Source organism: Pomacea canaliculata, linkage group LG2 (genome assembly GCF_003073045.1).
Source record: "Pomacea canaliculata isolate SZHN2017 linkage group LG2, ASM307304v1, whole genome shotgun sequence".
Classification (NCBI taxonomy): domain Eukaryota; kingdom Metazoa; phylum Mollusca; class Gastropoda; order Architaenioglossa; family Ampullariidae; genus Pomacea; species Pomacea canaliculata.
The window spans coordinates 26,238,729-26,256,945 of record NC_037591.1 but is presented as its reverse complement, the minus strand read 5'-3'; the positions used below and the strand labels follow the sequence as shown (position 1 = coordinate 26,256,945).

Here is an 18,217-nt window from a genome sequence, read left to right as displayed (position 1 = left end):
AGTTTGTCTTAACGAGCCTTAAGTTTAAAGATGAAAGTGAAGCGATGATCAAGCATTCCCCGAATTTGCTTCGACATGAGGACGTTCCAAGACCCACGAGTTGTAAAAGTCTTCATGGCAACGCTGCACTGAACTTGGACTTTGAAACTTTAAAGATGTGCTATTGTCACAGTCCAGAAAAAAAACTAGGGCGTAAAAAGAAGAAAGAACCCTCGATGACGAACGACGTCCTAGATATGTGACCAATAGAGGGCCTTGAAGAGAGAACGGAAAAGCAAACCCGAAGCAGTTTTCAAATACAAAAAAGTGAAGTGTACCATCAAGAAATAGATAAAGGTAGCTAGGGAGAACTGGATCGAAAGCCAGTGCCAGACAGAGGAGATAATGGCATAGGTGATAGCGAAACGGCCTACCGACTAAGAACCCTCGCTAAGGCAGATCGACACAAGAACTCTGTCTTTAAAGACAGCAATAGCCAGAAAGCACTGCTGTTTTTAATGGACTGAATATTGCAGACCTGTACAACTTCCAACTGGCCAGACGATAGCATCCTTCAAATCAAACAGACTAGAAGCAGTAAATTAGCACACTTACCAGTCCTACGGAAAGAGTTGGAAATAGCAGTATGCAGTCTGGAGAGGAAATTAATGCTCAGAACAAGTTGGCTTCAGATCATTATTCAAATGAGTGACAATTCCTACATGTCAAAATTTCATGGAGAAAATTTTAAAAAATCTCGTCTCTTTAATAACCGATTATTTCCCCAGTTGACACTGTTAAAAACATAATGAGTATGAGCACATTACAAAAAAACTCAATTTTTCTGTGAGCATTTACAAAGTGGTTTCACACAAACAGATTATGATGAGCAGAACTTGCATGCAAAGTATCACTTTAGTGATTTTTTAAAAAAAAATGTGGAAAGGGTATAAGTGAATTCCAAATTCAGTATCGGGGACCTTTTGATATATAGGTCAGTGGCAGCATATTTTGATAGCCACGACACCGGCCCACAAGGCCTCGTTCTGTTTTCAAGATGGCTCTTTCTTGAATAAGGTCAATAGCTGTACGTGGTACAAGCGCGATAAACTCTGTGCTGCACGTAGAGCTGCGACACACCACATTGTCCTCTCTGCTGTTAGCTTATCTCGTTGACCGAGGTCGACCTTTAGGATAAAAGCAAATATCTATGCTCAGCGATGTAACATAACACACAAGCTCTGAGACTTTATCAAGTAACACGATATCTAGTGTTGTTCCCCACCCTCCCGCCATACTCACCTTTCTCTCTCGATCTCTCCCTCTCTGACACTGGGGTTGTAAATGACATATCTCAGCGTTAAAAAGTTTTTTTACGTTTATCTTGCCTGCATTCTGAACTTTTCAACCCCATTTCCCCCGGATGTTCTTTGTGTACTGCATGCTTTCAGTGACAGGGTTATTATCTGTCGCCTCGATTCAGATTAACAGGATATAAGCAGTGTAAAACTTTAGATAGTTGAAAAAGAACTCAGGACCCCCTCGACACTTCATAAAGTTAATCACTAGAATGAATTATATCGTAATCCCTCAGTGACTACCTGCGGTCAGTCTAGTCCAACAGCAAGTCTCGTCTGCACCGAAGGCACAGACAGGTAAAGATGGTGACTGATAGCGAGGATAGTCGGCAGGATGGCCTCTCACCGACCCAGGATACGGCCTCCCCCTCCCTCCCACACACACACACAGCGAGCGCAAGCAGCCGTCAGGCGTGACGCTTGTCTCCGTGCTGCCGTGTGCTGCTGTCGTGCTGTGGGTCATGTGCTGCCGCCCTCCATGTTGGAATCCGCAGTCACGCCTCTTGGCAGTGTACAGGTGGGGTGGATGTCTGCACCGACATTATGTCACACCTGAAGTATGGTGAACACCAGGAGCTCGCATGACTCCACCCACAGAGTTTCTTAGACCAACGTTTCTGCAGTTCGTGTATAAGGAGGATTATTTATTTACCTGTGCTCCTTCGCAGAGCGGACTGTCATTTCTGAGCTCCAGGTAAGCAAGTTCTGTTGATTAATAAACAATTAGAAAGCTGACTGCAAACCGTAGCAAGTTGTGGGTTGCTGTGTGAACTTGAAGGAATATTTAGGAAGCAGAACACACGAACGCACGATCGTAGCACGCGACACACAAGCCGGCAGGTGAGTTCACGCATGGCTCTGTTGTTTCCATGGTTACTGCTAACACGCAGAAATGTTGCTAAGCCCGAAATGTAAATAAATAGTCAAATAATTCTGTGTCCCCAGCATCTATTGATGCCGCTGATGCTGATAGTAATTATTTATTACTATTTGTCACAGTCAGTGGCATAAACTATGAGGACATGTGATAATCTTTTTTCCCAGACTGTTGATAAAACGGGGTCAAAGAGGGATGGTGTTAAACGAATTTTGTTAGTGCGTCACCCAAATAACGAACGAACGAACTTTATTGATTAGGCCATTGACCCATTTCAGGGGTGAATAGTTTTACAATTAAGATAATTTTACAAATTAAGCTCTTAAGTCACGAATAGCCAAGAATCACAACAATAAACATCCAGACTGTTAACAATTACATTAATGACAATCCAGAAGACAGTATTTCCATGTAATAAACATCTGTACAAATATGAAATGCCTTAAAAACAAAAAGCTATAGGTTTGTCATGTGATAACTAGAATAGGGCTGTAGGTTTGCACGTCTGTTCTATCCGCACTGACGAGCACTCACGCGAGCGAACTGACTGACAAACACTAGGAATTGTTAGCCGCTGGCGGTATGGACCTAGACTCCAAGGGCCGAGGATCGAGTACGCAATAGCAATCAGCGCTTGAAGTGTTTATGTTCGCTGGCCAGTAGACCATTACGTCACGGCAGACCCTTGAAGTACACTCACGAGGCAATGTAAGACGTTAGGTTGCCACCGCCATCTTGAAGTGTAAACAGACGGACCTTGTTGACGCTATAAGGTAGGATAGTGTTGAAACATTATTGACACACGGCACAGGGAATGAATTGTTTGGCATCACGGTTATGTACCGCGTTCTAGTAAGGAGGGGGTGTAGGGTGGACAGGATAAAGACAAATGGACCACCCAACTATAATGTAGTAGCTAAAGAGTGATTGGTTATGTTTAGAAGGGAATGGTCCATTTTAGTCTGTGGGATGATTGACTAATAACGAGAGAGCCATCTCTAATGTATTAGCTCAGTTGTGATTTGATATATCTAGATAGTGAGCTGGTGGAATGAATCTGTGGAATGATTGACCAATCATTTGAAAGGAGAAACCACGCGGTTGAGAATATATCCTCGCGGACAGAGAAGTATCGTGGTCTGTCGCATGTGGCTCTCGTCAAGTAAAGTTGTCTGAGCTCGACAAGTTCTTCGCTGCAACCCTGCCTGAGAAGTGTGTCGACTTCAACAATTGACTTCAGAGGTTCGTTGACCCGCTCTGTCGCAGAGTGTATAGTGCTCCAGCACCGGCAGCTGTTTGATGCAATCAGTAGAAGCTGAATCTGGTGAATGAGCGTCGGTCCTTGAGAGATGCTGCAGTCGAGTCAACGCCCAGACCTAGGGGGACGAAAGAAGCCGGGGGGACACACGGCAAGACCAGAGCAAGAGTGCTACAAGAGTGAGTCTGTGGTGGACAAGCCAGTGCCAGAGTCTCGGCACTAGAGACAGAGAAGCCGCTGCAATCGACAGAGGGACCCAAACAATTCTGGGGCGTCGAACAGAGGAGGACTCCACGCGCACGTGACTTTTGGTGTAACGACAAAGTGGCGAGCGTGTGTGGTGCGAAGTAGTGTGTTGTGTGTGTAGTTAGAGTAAGGTTACTTGAACAGTGACTCATTAGGACTAGTAGAAGGAGAACAATTAGATTAACGGGACACCTAGATAACGACAATATTTTCATATTTTGAAACTATCATTTTGCTGTAATTTGTATAATCCTCTCGATAATTAATGACTTTCTTTCCATACTCTAAATTGTCTTGAGTTGTTCATTGGGATTATGCGTGCTTGGGGGCTCGAGCTAATTAAAGTGTTAATTGATAAGCAGTTTAGTGTGAGAGCACGCGGTAAATGTCGACGTGATTTGGTAGATGTATCGAGAGTGTTATAGACCGAAGGACGGAATCACAACCTCTACCATCTCCACGTGCACTTCCCCAGAGTTCACGACAAGGTTGGACAGGACTTTTCATCTGTTAACTCGTTCATTCGTCTCTCATTTCTACGTACCTTTTCTTTGACGGAATCAATACCTTGCTGGAGCCTGGAGATGCTTTTGTATCAAGAATTGGTAGGAAGTTTGATTTGTTGCGAAAACTGTAGAGTAACAGAGTCTTCACTACCACCCAGCTGAGTGTGTATGGTACCAACAAAAGTGGACTGAGACTGCTCCATGCGGGAAAGAGAAGTAGACAGAACGGTAAGAGTGGACGATATGCTTTGGATAGTGGGTTGTTCTGACCCAGGGTGTGGTGTTCGTTAGCACCTGCAGCCAGGTGTTGAGAGACAGGTATGTCCGGTATCAATTGAGCCACAGTTACTCGTCGTCTGGTCAGTTGTATGAGAAGCATGAATTATCTCGCCGTTAAGAGGTCCAGGATTTAGTTCGACATCTCCAGCACACATAAGAAGACTTGAAACGATAACAGCAAGCAATACCCAAATAACGAAAACGGATATTTTTTTTACGGATGAGTTTTGTTATTTTATTTTTAAAAAATATATTTTTGTGCTTGTGGTTTTGTTTCTGCCCTCCTATCTACATTACTATCTCTCTGTATACAATCTCTATCTAGTGTCCCCTTTGTACGAAAAGTTAAATTTCTCTGCAGTTACCGTAGTCGTTTGACATAGACTACATTTCATAATTTGCAGTCTCTGCACATTTTATGATCACTGAGTTATAACATCTTAGTATCACAAGCTAAGATTTTTTTTTCAAACTCTCCTCAATCGGTTCAGCTATATAGTTGAGACGTACACATGCCGTTTCAAGCAAACAGTAAATAGTTCTCATAAACAGCCAACTGCGCGTATTGAAAACCTATTATATATATTTATCTTGCGATAAAACAAACACTCCTAGATTTATTGGATTTCGAGTTCCGCCTGGAGTCGGCAAGGACAGACAAATGACTTCACGTTCTCCACTCCTACTGTACACCCAGGGAGCGGTTGTACGTGATATCAGAGAGTACCTGGCCCATCCATTGCCTTTGTATTGTCCGCTGGCTGACGAAGCAACCCGGAGCAAAACGGAGTAAACAAGATGAGTCCTGCTGGGTACATTCGCTTTGATACACTCTCGAGATATTAATGATTTCGGTGTTTGTTAGGCTTGCTTTGCCAGCTGTTTGGTCACATATTGAGTGCATTTAGTTGAAGAATCACTTTGGAATGTTTATCGTTTTGTCTACCTGTGTGTGTGCGCGATCGGTGAAACCCGTGCAAAACCACTCAGGCCTGTTTTGGGCGATAGAGTGAGCAGGTCTTGCACAGGACCAGACTCTGATCGTCGCCGTCTTTTTCCCACGGGACCAACCAAACCATCCGACACCGCTGTCTGTTCCAAATAGGGGTGCTTGTTCTCGAATACCTGGATTGTCCTATACAGTTGTGCAAATACAGTTTTTCAAAGCCAGCTGTGCGTGAAGGCGACGCCCATCTCCTCCCCTTCCCTGCATTTTCTAACCGAACCCACTAAGGTCTCGGGTACTCGCCGGGCAAAGTGGGTCGACTACACGGCGCTCTAACCACTCGACTATCCGCTCCGACAAATGGTTAAATGGCTTAGATTGCTCAGCGGCAAGTTGTCGGCACAGTTAGCAGATGACATTGCATTTGGCAGAACAGTTAAAAATGACCTGGAAAAACAAATACCCGAGACCTTTGCATTGAAGGCCTATTTAGTCAGTGGCCGGGTTTTGTCTCTCAGCGAACATACAGGTGTGTTCGATCATGCCTGTTCGACATTTTAGCAACTAGAAGTGTTTACACCTGGGATAGGAGGAGGGGACGACAAAATACACATTTTAGCCATTGTAACTAATATCACGTGTTCTTTCAGCTACTAAAATTTACTTTCTATTTCGGTCTCTCTGTCGCTCACCCTTACTTCTCCTCACTCTACTTCTTTTTACAAATATTTTTTCTATTTCCTTACAGGCACAAATTAACAATCTAATTGTATATTCATCACATTAATATGTGTTGGCGTGCGTGCATCTTCAAGAATTGTTATTTAGTTTTGTTCTTCTAAAGCAAAAAAAATTACACAATTACGTGTTTCATACAAAGTCACCTGCGCACCACAAACAGGGCTTGATATGCAAACCACAATAATATATGTCTCATCTTGATCGAATTATCGTTTCCTCGATCTTTATACCCCTATACATACAAGTTTGCCAGCAGGTAACATGTTTTTGAATTGAATTAACCCAATGAACCAGAAAAATTATTTGTCATAGCTGTTAAACGTTTTGTCCACAGCAGATCAACTTGCTTTGGTAAAACGGGAATATGCAAGAAACCAAAGAGAAGCAAAAACAATTTAATTTATTGGATTCCCCTCCCTCCTCCCTCCCCTCAATTTTTCTTTCCACGGTAAACTATTTTTGTTGACATGGCATTTAGCATAAAAACCTTGTCATATTTGATCCATTGTTCATTGATATTTGTCTGGTTAATTAACGAGTCTGAATTAGTGGTGTTTAGTACAGTCGCTGTTGCCTAGGAACCAACAGATCGCGGGTGGATTGGTTGTCCCAGTATGTAACTGGAAACTACACCCCGCACTGCCATACCAGCTCTCAGATGTTAGTTGACTGGGTTGACTGATCATGAAGGGAAAGAAGGGATGGTACACCAGGGTCTGCCTTCAGTGAGCCTTGAAATAGACACAGTTACCCACTTACTTACTACCCGTATGACAAGTAGGCTGGGTGGGATACATTACCTGCATAACGTCCTGTTTCTAACTTCACGCACAACGTCCTACCACCCAACAATTTTGGCAACGAATGACTTCAGATCCAATGAGTGGACGGAAAGACAGTTTGTCAATTAATAGCAGTCGATCTGCGAGTTTTTTTAACACCGTCAGCAGCAAAAGCGAGAACACGGCAAACTAGTCCAGTCCTGTAGTCAGATGCCACAGAAAAAATGGCGTGCGGGAGGCGGGATATGAACTCTAAACCCAGGTCTTCGCTGTCTATGGTGACAGTTACTTTATCTTAGATTAAAGGCATGTCAATAACCAGTTGACTGTAATCTAATTTAAAGAAAAATATTCGTCTTTTTGTTGAATTTATGCTATCAATATCTGATAATTTTTTTTTTAAAGTATTGCATGAGAAGGAAAGACTCACTTTCCTGCACACAAGCTGTTGCCGCATGCAGGTAATAAACGCGAGACCACCTGCCGATCGAGAAAGAAAAAAATAATAAAGACTCAGTGTTATCTTTTTTTTTTCATTAGGCATATGCGCAGCTTATTTATTATCTGTGATATGTTTTTTTCGCACCTGACAGGTGGAAAGTAATAAGTAGCATTGAACAAAAAAATTCAGGTGAAATTATCATACTAGTTCAAAGAAGCAAGTAAAGCAGTTGATTATCAAAACTGTCAGGGTGGTGGTACACACAGCTATATATATATACAAGTAATAACTCCGTGTGTTGGTAGTTCAAAGTTACAGAGCATGCCATCAGAACCTGGACAGTCTAGCAGTATGCGAGCTGAATAGTGTGCTGTGAAGGTTGAGGAAGGATGCACGATGAAAAAGATGGAATTGTGTTAACGATTGACGACGATGAAGAAGGCCCAATACCCAATCTTATATCATCGTCAACATCGCCAAGCAATAACATTACTGTAATTATACTATTATCATTAACAGTCTCGTTGCGGTCCATCTTCGCTGATCTTTCGGAAGTCTGGTTTCGATGGTGTTCGCCGAGACCTAACAGCGGATAAGTGACAAGAGGCTGAGGGTTAGTGTCGACAGACAGCCAACCGTCCATTTATACATGTCCGAAACTACTCGTGATATTTACAAGACTTTTAATTTGTAATGAGTCACAAATATAGAGCTGTTCCCATGTGGTTTTGTTCTGGCGCTTTATGAATTGTCGAAACATTTCTATAAGCTTCTACACAAAAGAATACTAGTGGTTTCATGCGAGAGAACCAAACCAGCAATAGTCACAAATGGTTTATGGAGGGCTGTAGCAGCTGTTCACAGATGTTGTAGTGCACATCTACAAAGCAATTATGAGTATGAGAAAAAAGCAGATCAGGCTAAACTTGAAATAGTTTGGTGTCTGATCATCCGTCGATCACTAAGATCAATATGGTGGTGAAGCAGAAAGGACAGAGCAGACTGCAACAACTGTTTGACCTTCTCGCCGGCTGATGGCACAATGGCGAGATACAGGAGACTGACAGTCGATGGGACAACAAAAGGCCGTAGTTAGAACAAAAACAAAAAAAAAAGTCTTATTAAAAAGAGGCTTCAGACAAGCAGATCGTTGAACAAAACGACGAAGCAAGTGTCAAATAACATGCAGGAAACTCACAACATATCAACGGCGACAACCACAACCACAGAGATCCTCCCACCCATCATGCGTGCGATTCACATACACATATATGGATGGCTACAGAGGGTTTTCTAGTTCTGTAGTGGGGCAGAAGTGAAGTGAAATGGGCTTGTGACCTTTAGTTTCTACCCTCCCGAGGGAGGATTCAGAATATTTTCAGTAATAACCGTGCTGTGCAGTCTGACGATGGTCAAAGCGAACAAGAAGTCCATGCAACGTGGGACAGGGGGAGACAACGGGATCAACGCGCGAAGAAAAAAAAATGTTCTGTGTATTCTTCGGTGCAGAGAATCTTGAATCCTGATGACAAGCGTGAATAACCTGATAAACAGTTTCAACTATAAGGCTACGAAGCGACGATCCCTCCCTCCTCCCGGAAAACCTGTTTTGGAGCTGCTGATCACGTGATCATTATTGCATCGGACCAGCGACTGCGTGGGACAATTTTTTTTTTCATTGCGGCTTGAACATGTTTGACACTCCATTGTCAACTTAACAGCAGGTGGTCATCGCCTCCAACTATGACTAACATGATTGACAAAGCGGCACGATCAATGCTCCAGGTGAACATCATCTACAACTGCTTTACCGCTCCATTGCCGTCCCACCTGTTACCGGCAAAGCAACTGTCAGAGAACAACTGAGGGAGATAGCTGCTGGATGTATAACATCGCAAAGGTTGAGACCGTCTCGTCCTCACGAAAAACTAACAACAAAAGACCGCCGTTTGCCCTGCGTAGGTACAGTGTGTAGAGACACGTGGCGAGTGTGCGTGGTGTGTGTAGTAATTAAGGGAGTGACTCACGATACCTGGATGAACCATGATGAATTGTAACGGGATCAGACAACAAGTCATAATTGGAATTTGAAGTATTGTATCTTTTGTAAATTGATGTGTGGGTTAATAAAAAAAGTATTAATAAATATCTTTATACACTGAACTGTACAGAGCTATATTTCATATACATCTTGTGTACAGAGGCCACACATCTTGTATTGCATGCTCTGAAATACTTGTTGAGGTGTCAAACATAGGAGTGTGAAGGCTAGCCATGTTTTAATATCAGGTATCGGACAGGTGTGCCTCCACATCTCTCTCTCTCTCCACAATCGTAGGGGGCCAGCACCTGTGAACAGTCTATAACTACACCAACATGCTGATGGTTGTTTCGGTTCAGTCCGGAAATTCTTGAACAGAATCTGGCTATTTCTCATTGATTGTAAATCTTACCTGATTATCTTACTACAAAAATTCGGCTATTTTTCGATGATTCTAAAACTAACTCCATACAACTGTGAACACATCCATGTCACTGGTGGGTAGCCTCATATAAAGCTAGTATCGATGTTTTCTATGTGTAAGTGATCATGGTGAGACTCAAAAGAAGAAAAACACTGACAACTAGAACCTGTCTCTACATAGGGTGGACAACTGAAAACTGTATTACCTGTATCACACTCCTGCCATCTTTCCTAATTTTGTTCCCTACTTACATCCCCCACCCCAACCCCGCAGACATTTTGTTCCTCCTCTGATGTGTAATTTTTGTTTATTTGTTTAGTTTTTCAAGAGTGCTGCAGCTGTCCCAAGAGCATGCGCAGTCACATCACAAGGCTGGTCTTGCTATTAGGGGGCATCCTGTTCGCTGGTGTCTATTTCTACCTCTACATGAAGTCTGGAGCCAACTTCATCAACCAACTGTCCTACTCATACAACGCCTCTGCAGCCTTAGTAAGTCTCCTGTCTGTCTAGACCAAAGAAAGGTTAAAGAAAGTGCTCAGTCAACTGTGAATCTGACCTCTGACCAGGGGACAAGCCGGGTATTAAAATCGAAGACGACATAGAAATCCATTCAAGCATCGAGCATCTTCCTATGACTGCTATATTGTTGACTTCTCCATGTATTGTTTAGGTACATGGCATCAACAGTAAGACTACGACAACACCAGAAACAACGACTACATGGCCTTCTGTCTGTCCTGAGAGTAACATCACATTCGTCTCCGCTTTCTTCGACTTCGGCAACCACCCGAAGGGCGGCGGCCGCCGGACTGTGGAGGAGTACTACCCCTGGAGTGCAGCCTTCGGTCGGGTGTATGCCCCATTGGTCTTCTACACGGACTCGGAGAAGTTTGGTTCACACGTGCAAAAATTGCGTGCGCACATGGATCCCCGCCTGACACACGTCATTTCCGTTAATCGGTGCGAAAAGAGATTTATCGTAGAAATGATGAAGTTGACTAGCATTTATTAAAGAGGGGAATAGCATAAACATGTGATTATTTCACAACAAACTCTTGCCTTGAAAAGGAAAAATAGTTTTTTTGACAGAATTCATGAAAAACTAAGAAAGTTAAGGTATATTAACGCAGAAGAAAGCGAAGACAGGGATTAGCACACTCTCTTGCAAATCTCTTTCTAAAGACGTTATAATAAGACAAATATTTTGCCCAATTGTAATGTAACACTCATGTAAAACTTGGTCACACTTGGTCAAACTTTCGTCCGGTTAAAAATGGCCTTTCCCCCTCTCCCCGTCACACACACACCTCACTCGCCTCTCTTTTTACATACACACGTACACAATCAGACAGCAATCACCTCTTGTAATTAATTATCACTGCATTGCGAGCTTTGTTTTCTCTGTGTAACAGCTCAACACTTTGGCCATTCGAGTATAAGGATGTCATAGCCCGACTGTATGCCCGCAAGGACTACCCGAAACATGCGCCAAACACCGTTGTTCCCGAATATTCCTGCTCCATGCACGCCAAGTACGCATGTCTGTACGATGCCATGGTGTTACAGCATGGTTTGGTGACAACGCACTTCATAGCTTGGATCGACATCGGATATTACCGGGACTTACCAACCCAAACATTAGTTACTGTGTAACAACACCCAAAGAATTTGACGAAAACAAGGTTCTTTTTAACCAGGTATATAAAACGCATGTACCATGTCTGCTCTGTTTGTGTACACGGGTATATCCCTCACCCCTCCCTCCAACACGCACATACACACATACATACACACAGCCGTTAGCATAAAACAATCCATACCTCTTTTCTTGTCAATTCTGTTCCTGATCTGGTATCAGCAACATAGATATCTTTCTGAATGTTCATTGCAAAAAGTTGGTTTGAGTCACTAGTCGTTAATTAGGTCTTTTTGATTGATGTAAATAAATATAAAAAAAACTATTTTCCAGACACGTGTAGGAGATAGTGGAAGTAATGCTAAAGCTTATTATTATTTTGGTTCTTGGAAGGACTAAACGGCTTATAAACAAAGAAACTGAAACTTCAGTTTCGTAATATACTTGTTTCTTAAGAGGGAACCAATGTTCACTATAAACTTGAGGGTTTGTTTGTTTTTTTTTTCTTGATTACCTGGATAGAAGTCACAGTTATTCAGTGTTCACATGCGGCATTTTGAATGTCTTTCAGGTGCATTCGCTCGATTCCGCATACCTTTAGGTGAACAAACAATTTCATGTTTCCAAGTCTTTATCCTCTTTACATAATCTCACAGACGTACACGCCCAGTTCCACACGTCACGCATGCAGTCACAACCATTCTCACCTGTACAAAGGTGTACACGCACAACTGTTCATGCTGTGCAGATGTATATGCTAAATTTCTCGTCTTGCAGGTATACATGCCAAATTTCAATCTCTCACCACGAGATATATTCTACGGTAACCACGTGTGGGTCGGAGGAGGGATGTTCATAGCAACACGTGAGGTCATGCTCAGACTCTGTGATGAATACAAGAGGGCGGCCACATTTTTACTCCTCAATCGTAATCTGAGCTCCACGGACCAACAGGTAATCCTGCAAGAAATAGCTACCGAGAAATTCTAAAGCACCGTACAAGTCACTAAGCAGAGATAAGAAATTTATTTCATTTTAAATAAACGGCATCGGTCGGTCTAAATCTTTTTAAAGCTTGTTCGAGAGTGTCTACGGTAAAAAAAAACAAACAAAACAAAACAAAAACAACAACAACAACAACTACCTTTCCTTGGTGGCTGGGCAAGAAAACCCAAACTCTAACTGTGCAGAGTGGTGTGAACTCCACAAACCATCAGATAAACTAACTCTCCGGGTCAGCCACTTGTCAGAAGGGAAACATGGGAGATGGTGGTGGTTGTTGTTGTGTGTGTTGGGCGGGGGGAGTAATTGATGATTTACGCCGAGCCATTAATGCTAAATCACGGCAAAGCCGCCAGCTCTGTCAGAAGGGAAAGAAAGTGTCTTAAACAATATTCTTCTTACACAAAGATAAGAGTCACCGACTGCTGTCATGACAGCTTACAAGAAGGGTGTTACTGTTTGCGTGTAACCATACAGCGTTGTTGAGATCTGACGATGGCATAATTACCGTTTTAGTGAGGCCAATCTTGAGACCCCCCCGTAGAGAATTTCACCACCATAGCAAGTTCAAAACTACTTCACTCTAAGCCTGACATTTTAGCTCAGTGTGATTATCTAGGCTGGTATCAATTAAGTCATTCAGTGGGTTGCACCTATGATCCTGCACTCACAAACACACACACACTCGTACACTGGTCATCAGGCCTAGTAGAATACTTTATAAGCCATTTAAACTAATTTTCAAGGCTATGGCCTCAACATGTGTACATAACTCAGATGTGCTCTACACGACAAAAAAAAAAAAAAAAAGGCAGTCACTGCAATCACTCAAACACACACCTTCCCCCCGCCGTCCCAACACGCACATGTCGCACACCTGTCGTATACAATCGTTTCAGGTAACCTGACACTGTAGAGACCAAGGCTGTTGGTTCAACCGAACTAGGTCATGCTAGGAAGGATATCTTTTGTCCACAATGTGGACTAATGGTTGTTCGAGACAATACTGGTAGCTGGTTCTCCCTTTTGTGATGTTCTGTTAAAATGTTCTTCACATTTGAGTTGTGCTTGAGTTATACTGATGGTTATGCATTCAACGAATGCTTTATGATGTTTTTTTTTCATTATTATCTATAATATAACTAATGTAGCTGCTGGCTCAGTGTAAAACACCAATCCCCTCTTCCCTTCTTCCTGCTTGAAAGATAGCTTTACAAAACATCTCGAAGTTTTTTGCTTTTCTCGCTTGACCATGGAGGTAAAAGTAACCCAAAATCTCGTCACTATGGCCACTGGTTTTGTCAGATAAATATTCTAGATGTGACAGCTGTATTCTCAATATGCTACCGTCTTGCTTCTGATTTTGAAAGTGTCTGATTTTTTTCAAATTCTTCCCCACCGTCTTTATTTTCCCCACTTATCTTCCCCTCCGCTCGGCACAACCCACCCAACCTCTACCCGTTTGCTGCCCTGTTGTATAGATAAGTCGGGTACCCCTTTCGCGGCCCCAATGAGATATTTTAAATGAACTGAGTTGAAAGTCTTCCCCAACCCATTTAAATTTTTTATTTTCTTTATTTATTCATTTATTGGCCTCGTATGATCCACGCTGACACATAACATGAACGCTACTCTGGCCCACGGAGCTAAACATGAGAGCTTGCTGAAAGCTGCTCACAGGTTTACAGAAGGAAAAGTACAGAACGGTACCTCTGTCGGTTTTGTCACTAAAATAAGTCGTGATTATATATTTACTTCCCCCTTCCCCTGCCCCCCCCCCAAAAAAAAAAATACGACCAGAGGCTGTAGCTATCAAGCAAGAGTAAGTCGTTTCCCTAGGGCGTAATAAGGTGAAAACAAGAAAAGTGTCTTATCCTCGAGTTCCCAATTTTGCCCCAGGGCAACGACTAACATCACTCCATGACAACGCCCTGATGTCGTCTCGGGAACGATGTTCCTAAAACTTTAGTCATCTTTAAGTTGATCGGTTTCTGTAGACCTTATCCAGCATCCCCCCAAACTTTTTTTGTCCCTGTATTTTGCAGACACTATACGCCAGTATGACCGTAGAAGGCAAGAAAGACATAAACCTCACCGTGGATATTGCTGTGATACCACAGACACACGACTGGTTTGATCTGGGCAAGTCTCTCCTCAGAAACGTCGGGTGAACGACAGGTGTCACAGTCGGAGGGCATGGTCCTCAACGATGACAGTTATTCCAGAAGTCGACCCTCTCTCGTCCATGCCTTGCAGGACTCCCGCCCAGCTGTGATGAGAAACGCGTGACAAGGGACCCGAGAGTATTGCAGCTGTGTCCTGCTTTGACACTGCAGCTGTGTCTTGCTTTGACACTGCAGCTGTGTCCTGGCATGCTCACATCAGACAGGGGGGGGGTGTACTTTTAAAGAAGAGTGTGGTTACATTTTCTTTGTGTAGACATGTGACTCTTACCACAACTCAAGGATAAGTATTCACCAATGTGTGCCCTGATGCGTACTAATGTGCCTTGCAATGGGAAAGGACAAAAAAAAAAAGCAATAGATGAAAATACTTTTCTGCTGGCAGAATATTGAGACGAGTGCAATGACTCGTGAGCAGTTTTCGACATGTCCGTTCGTGCCTGGTGCACAAAATTCAAGCAAAAATGAAGCCAGTTGCATGAGCTGTGTTCGCCAGCTGTTGGTCCACTCAGAAATTGCTTTTACTTACCTCGATTAGACTGTAAAAGTTCTGAATGCAGAACACATTTTTCTCCTTTTTTTTTTTTCTTTTAGATCAACATCTGGGGCTCGCATTACCTCTTGTAGGATTGTCCGACCTAGACCCTGGATGTGTCACGTGGGCAGCTGTGCAGTGTCTACATCATGTTAAATGTATGCTGCGACTGTTGTTTGGGGATGGGGGAAGAAGGGGAAAAAAGACACGATATTAATACAGATCTTTATTTTACTTTTATTATTATACTTTTTTTTTTTGTAAAGCGTCTTGGGCTTGCCCACAGGGCCGAGGCATAGAGAGATGTACTTTAATTTATTTTATTATTAGTAGTGGTATAAAAACATGAAAGAGCAGGGTGCCGCAACAAAATGCGATTCTGCGTTTAAAGAAAGCCTTTTCATGTATTAGCCTGTGTGTGCGTCCATGCGTGCGTACGAGAGAGAGAGAGAAAGGAAGGTTTGAATGCAGTGGTGAAGATGACAGCTCCGATACCTATTCGTCACACAATAAATTCATCCAGCTGATGTTTGTTATAAAAAGAGACTCGTTTGAAAGAAAATTTTAAAAGAACTTTAAAATTATGAGACCCAATTGTTGCGTGTGGGCGTGTGTGTGTGTGTGTGTGTGTGTATTATTTACCGTGTGTTTATTATATAGATATTATGGTCGCCTTATGCACCATCTCACTGTCAAGCTTCGTACCTGCTTTCGTGCTCATATATCGACGGAGACGACATTGTTGTCGCAAACTGAAAATCTTAAAACAATTGTGAATTATTACCGGAACCTGGCATGTCGTTTTTTGTTTTGTTTTGTTTTTTTGTTTTTTTATCGTTACGAAGAGAACACTCAGCGTTACGTATTTGTATTTCTTCGACAGTATCTGAATGTTTAGCTTTTATGCAATGTCGTCAAACCAACAGGGTAACACAAAAAGCGCAGCAGCCTACAGAATGCTAAGATCAGGTGGCACAAGTGACGTGATGTCAGTGCTGGTTGGTTGGTTGGTTTATTTAATAGGAAAGTGCTTCCTTCTTGAACTGATTTCGCACTTGAGGGGGCGGGGGAATCGGAGTACCCGGAGAAAACCCCCGACGCCCAGCCCTGCGAACAGATGTCACATACAGAGAATGTCCCGAGACGGGATCTGAACCCTGAGCCGGTCACTGCAGTGGTGACTACACTACCGGTTGCCTAGTGACGTCAGCGCTGTGTCCGCGGTAGTGACGTCATGACCCATCATGTCGCGACTTGGAGAATCCGCCGGAGAAATATATGTCCAGGGTTAGTTACTTCGCCTGTTGTGAGACAAATACCGAGTTTGGCACTAGTAGTAATATTTATTTTAATTTGAGCGCGTCGTGGTAAAAGAAGAGCTTGGGGTATGTACCAATTCTAGCTACCCTGAGAAACGTGAGAACGGACAAGTGACGTTCACAGCATTTGACGTATAAAACTTTGTAATCGACCATCACCTGAAACCGGTATCAGAAAGATCGTTCATTGAGAATTGTAAATCATTAAACATTTAAAAAAAATTGTGATAAACTCAAAATAAACTTTGCGTTGTTTCTCTTTTTGGGGTGGTGACGGTGGTGGTAAAGGAAAATGTACGTGATAACCCCAACACCTGACTGCTTGCTCCTGTGCGTGAGTGTGACGAATCTCGCCTGAGGGGACAGGGACACTTGCAGCCTCGCTTCATTGACTCTGACACCTTCGCACACCCGCATTCGCAACTTGCACGCCGCTAGCAACTACTGTTTCCTTTCTCGCGTGCGCAACAACACGGTTGTACAACAAATTATTATTAAGTAATAGCAAAAGGGAAAAAATAGGTTGAATAATATCAAGACACAATACACATACACTAATAAAACGACCTGACATCAGGTCAGACAAATTTGAATATAGCAAAAACACACTTCCCTCACAGCCAGGTACACTTCGCCTCATGTCAGCTAAGTATTCCCAGGGTTGTCCATGGGACATATTTTTCTATCCCGTCCCATCCCGTCCCATGGCAATTTATGCCTGTCCCATCCCGTCCCATCCCACGGATGTTTCCCATGGATTCCCATGGTATTACAATCCTATGGACAACACTGAAAACCACTTTTCGGCTTTTGTTCTATAATTCCTGCTACTTCACATACAATAGATGATTCAGAGGAAAGATTTAAATCCTTGATGAATGAAAATAACAGTAAATTTATTTTGCAATATCAAGTATCGACTACCATGGGAAATACAAATGTGTGCTGTCCCATCCCATCCCATCCCATGGGACGTTTCCCATGGGATTCCCATGGGATTCCCATTCCTATGGACAACACTGAGTATTCCTGTGTCCCCGTCAGTATTCCACAGAGATCAGTAAAGTGCAGCTGACTGATAAAACTGTGTATCATCATCATAACTCATATGTGACATAACATCAGACGGAGGGGAGGTCTGGATTAAGGAGAGATTTTGCTCCACACGTACAATAAGTTAGGAAAGAACAATCTTTTCTGGAACTTTTGCCAGAAACGACTGGTTTCAAACTGATTTGCTTTAAAGATAGTTTCTTTATAAGGGTGTGGACAATAGCCGACCTGAACTCAAGAGGAAAGTGCTGACAGGTGAGAGAAGCATTTATAGGAGTTAAATGCGGTAACAGGACATTGAGTCAACAAGCAAAGAGAAGGGAATATTATCAAGCTCACATTAATTGTTACTCAAACTTCTTTAACAAACTGTTCATAGACTGGCTCAAAACCACACAACTTAGGACCGTTGTAAATTGTTTCTGACACAGATGAAGATTAATAACAGCAGAGTCGACCTTTTGGCGAATCAACTCAATCTTGTTGAAGAAGTCATCAAATTTCTGGGTTAGTTCTTGTGACGGAAGCAATGACTCACACTGAGTAGTTGTGAGGGCGGTGCCTGTCTCCTCTCCCTCGCTGTCTTGTCATCTCCATACCTGTCCGTGTC

At 42.8% G+C, this 18,217-nt stretch overlaps 1 protein-coding gene across 1 annotated transcript; it reads left to right on the top strand.

Annotated features, from left to right (window-relative positions):
* Positions 1-8,569: 8,569 nt before the first annotated feature.
* LOC112558035 lies at positions 8,570-15,777 on the top strand. The gene is given in 7 exon segments (XM_025228223.1): positions 8,570-9,372; positions 10,199-10,368; positions 10,550-10,839; positions 11,292-11,434; positions 11,437-11,576; positions 12,293-12,469; positions 14,563-15,777. Coding segments are annotated over 7 exon segments (1,122 nt in total). The 5' UTR covers positions 8,570-9,296; the 3' UTR covers positions 14,689-15,777.
* The last annotated feature ends 2,440 nt before the right edge of the window (positions 15,778-18,217 follow it).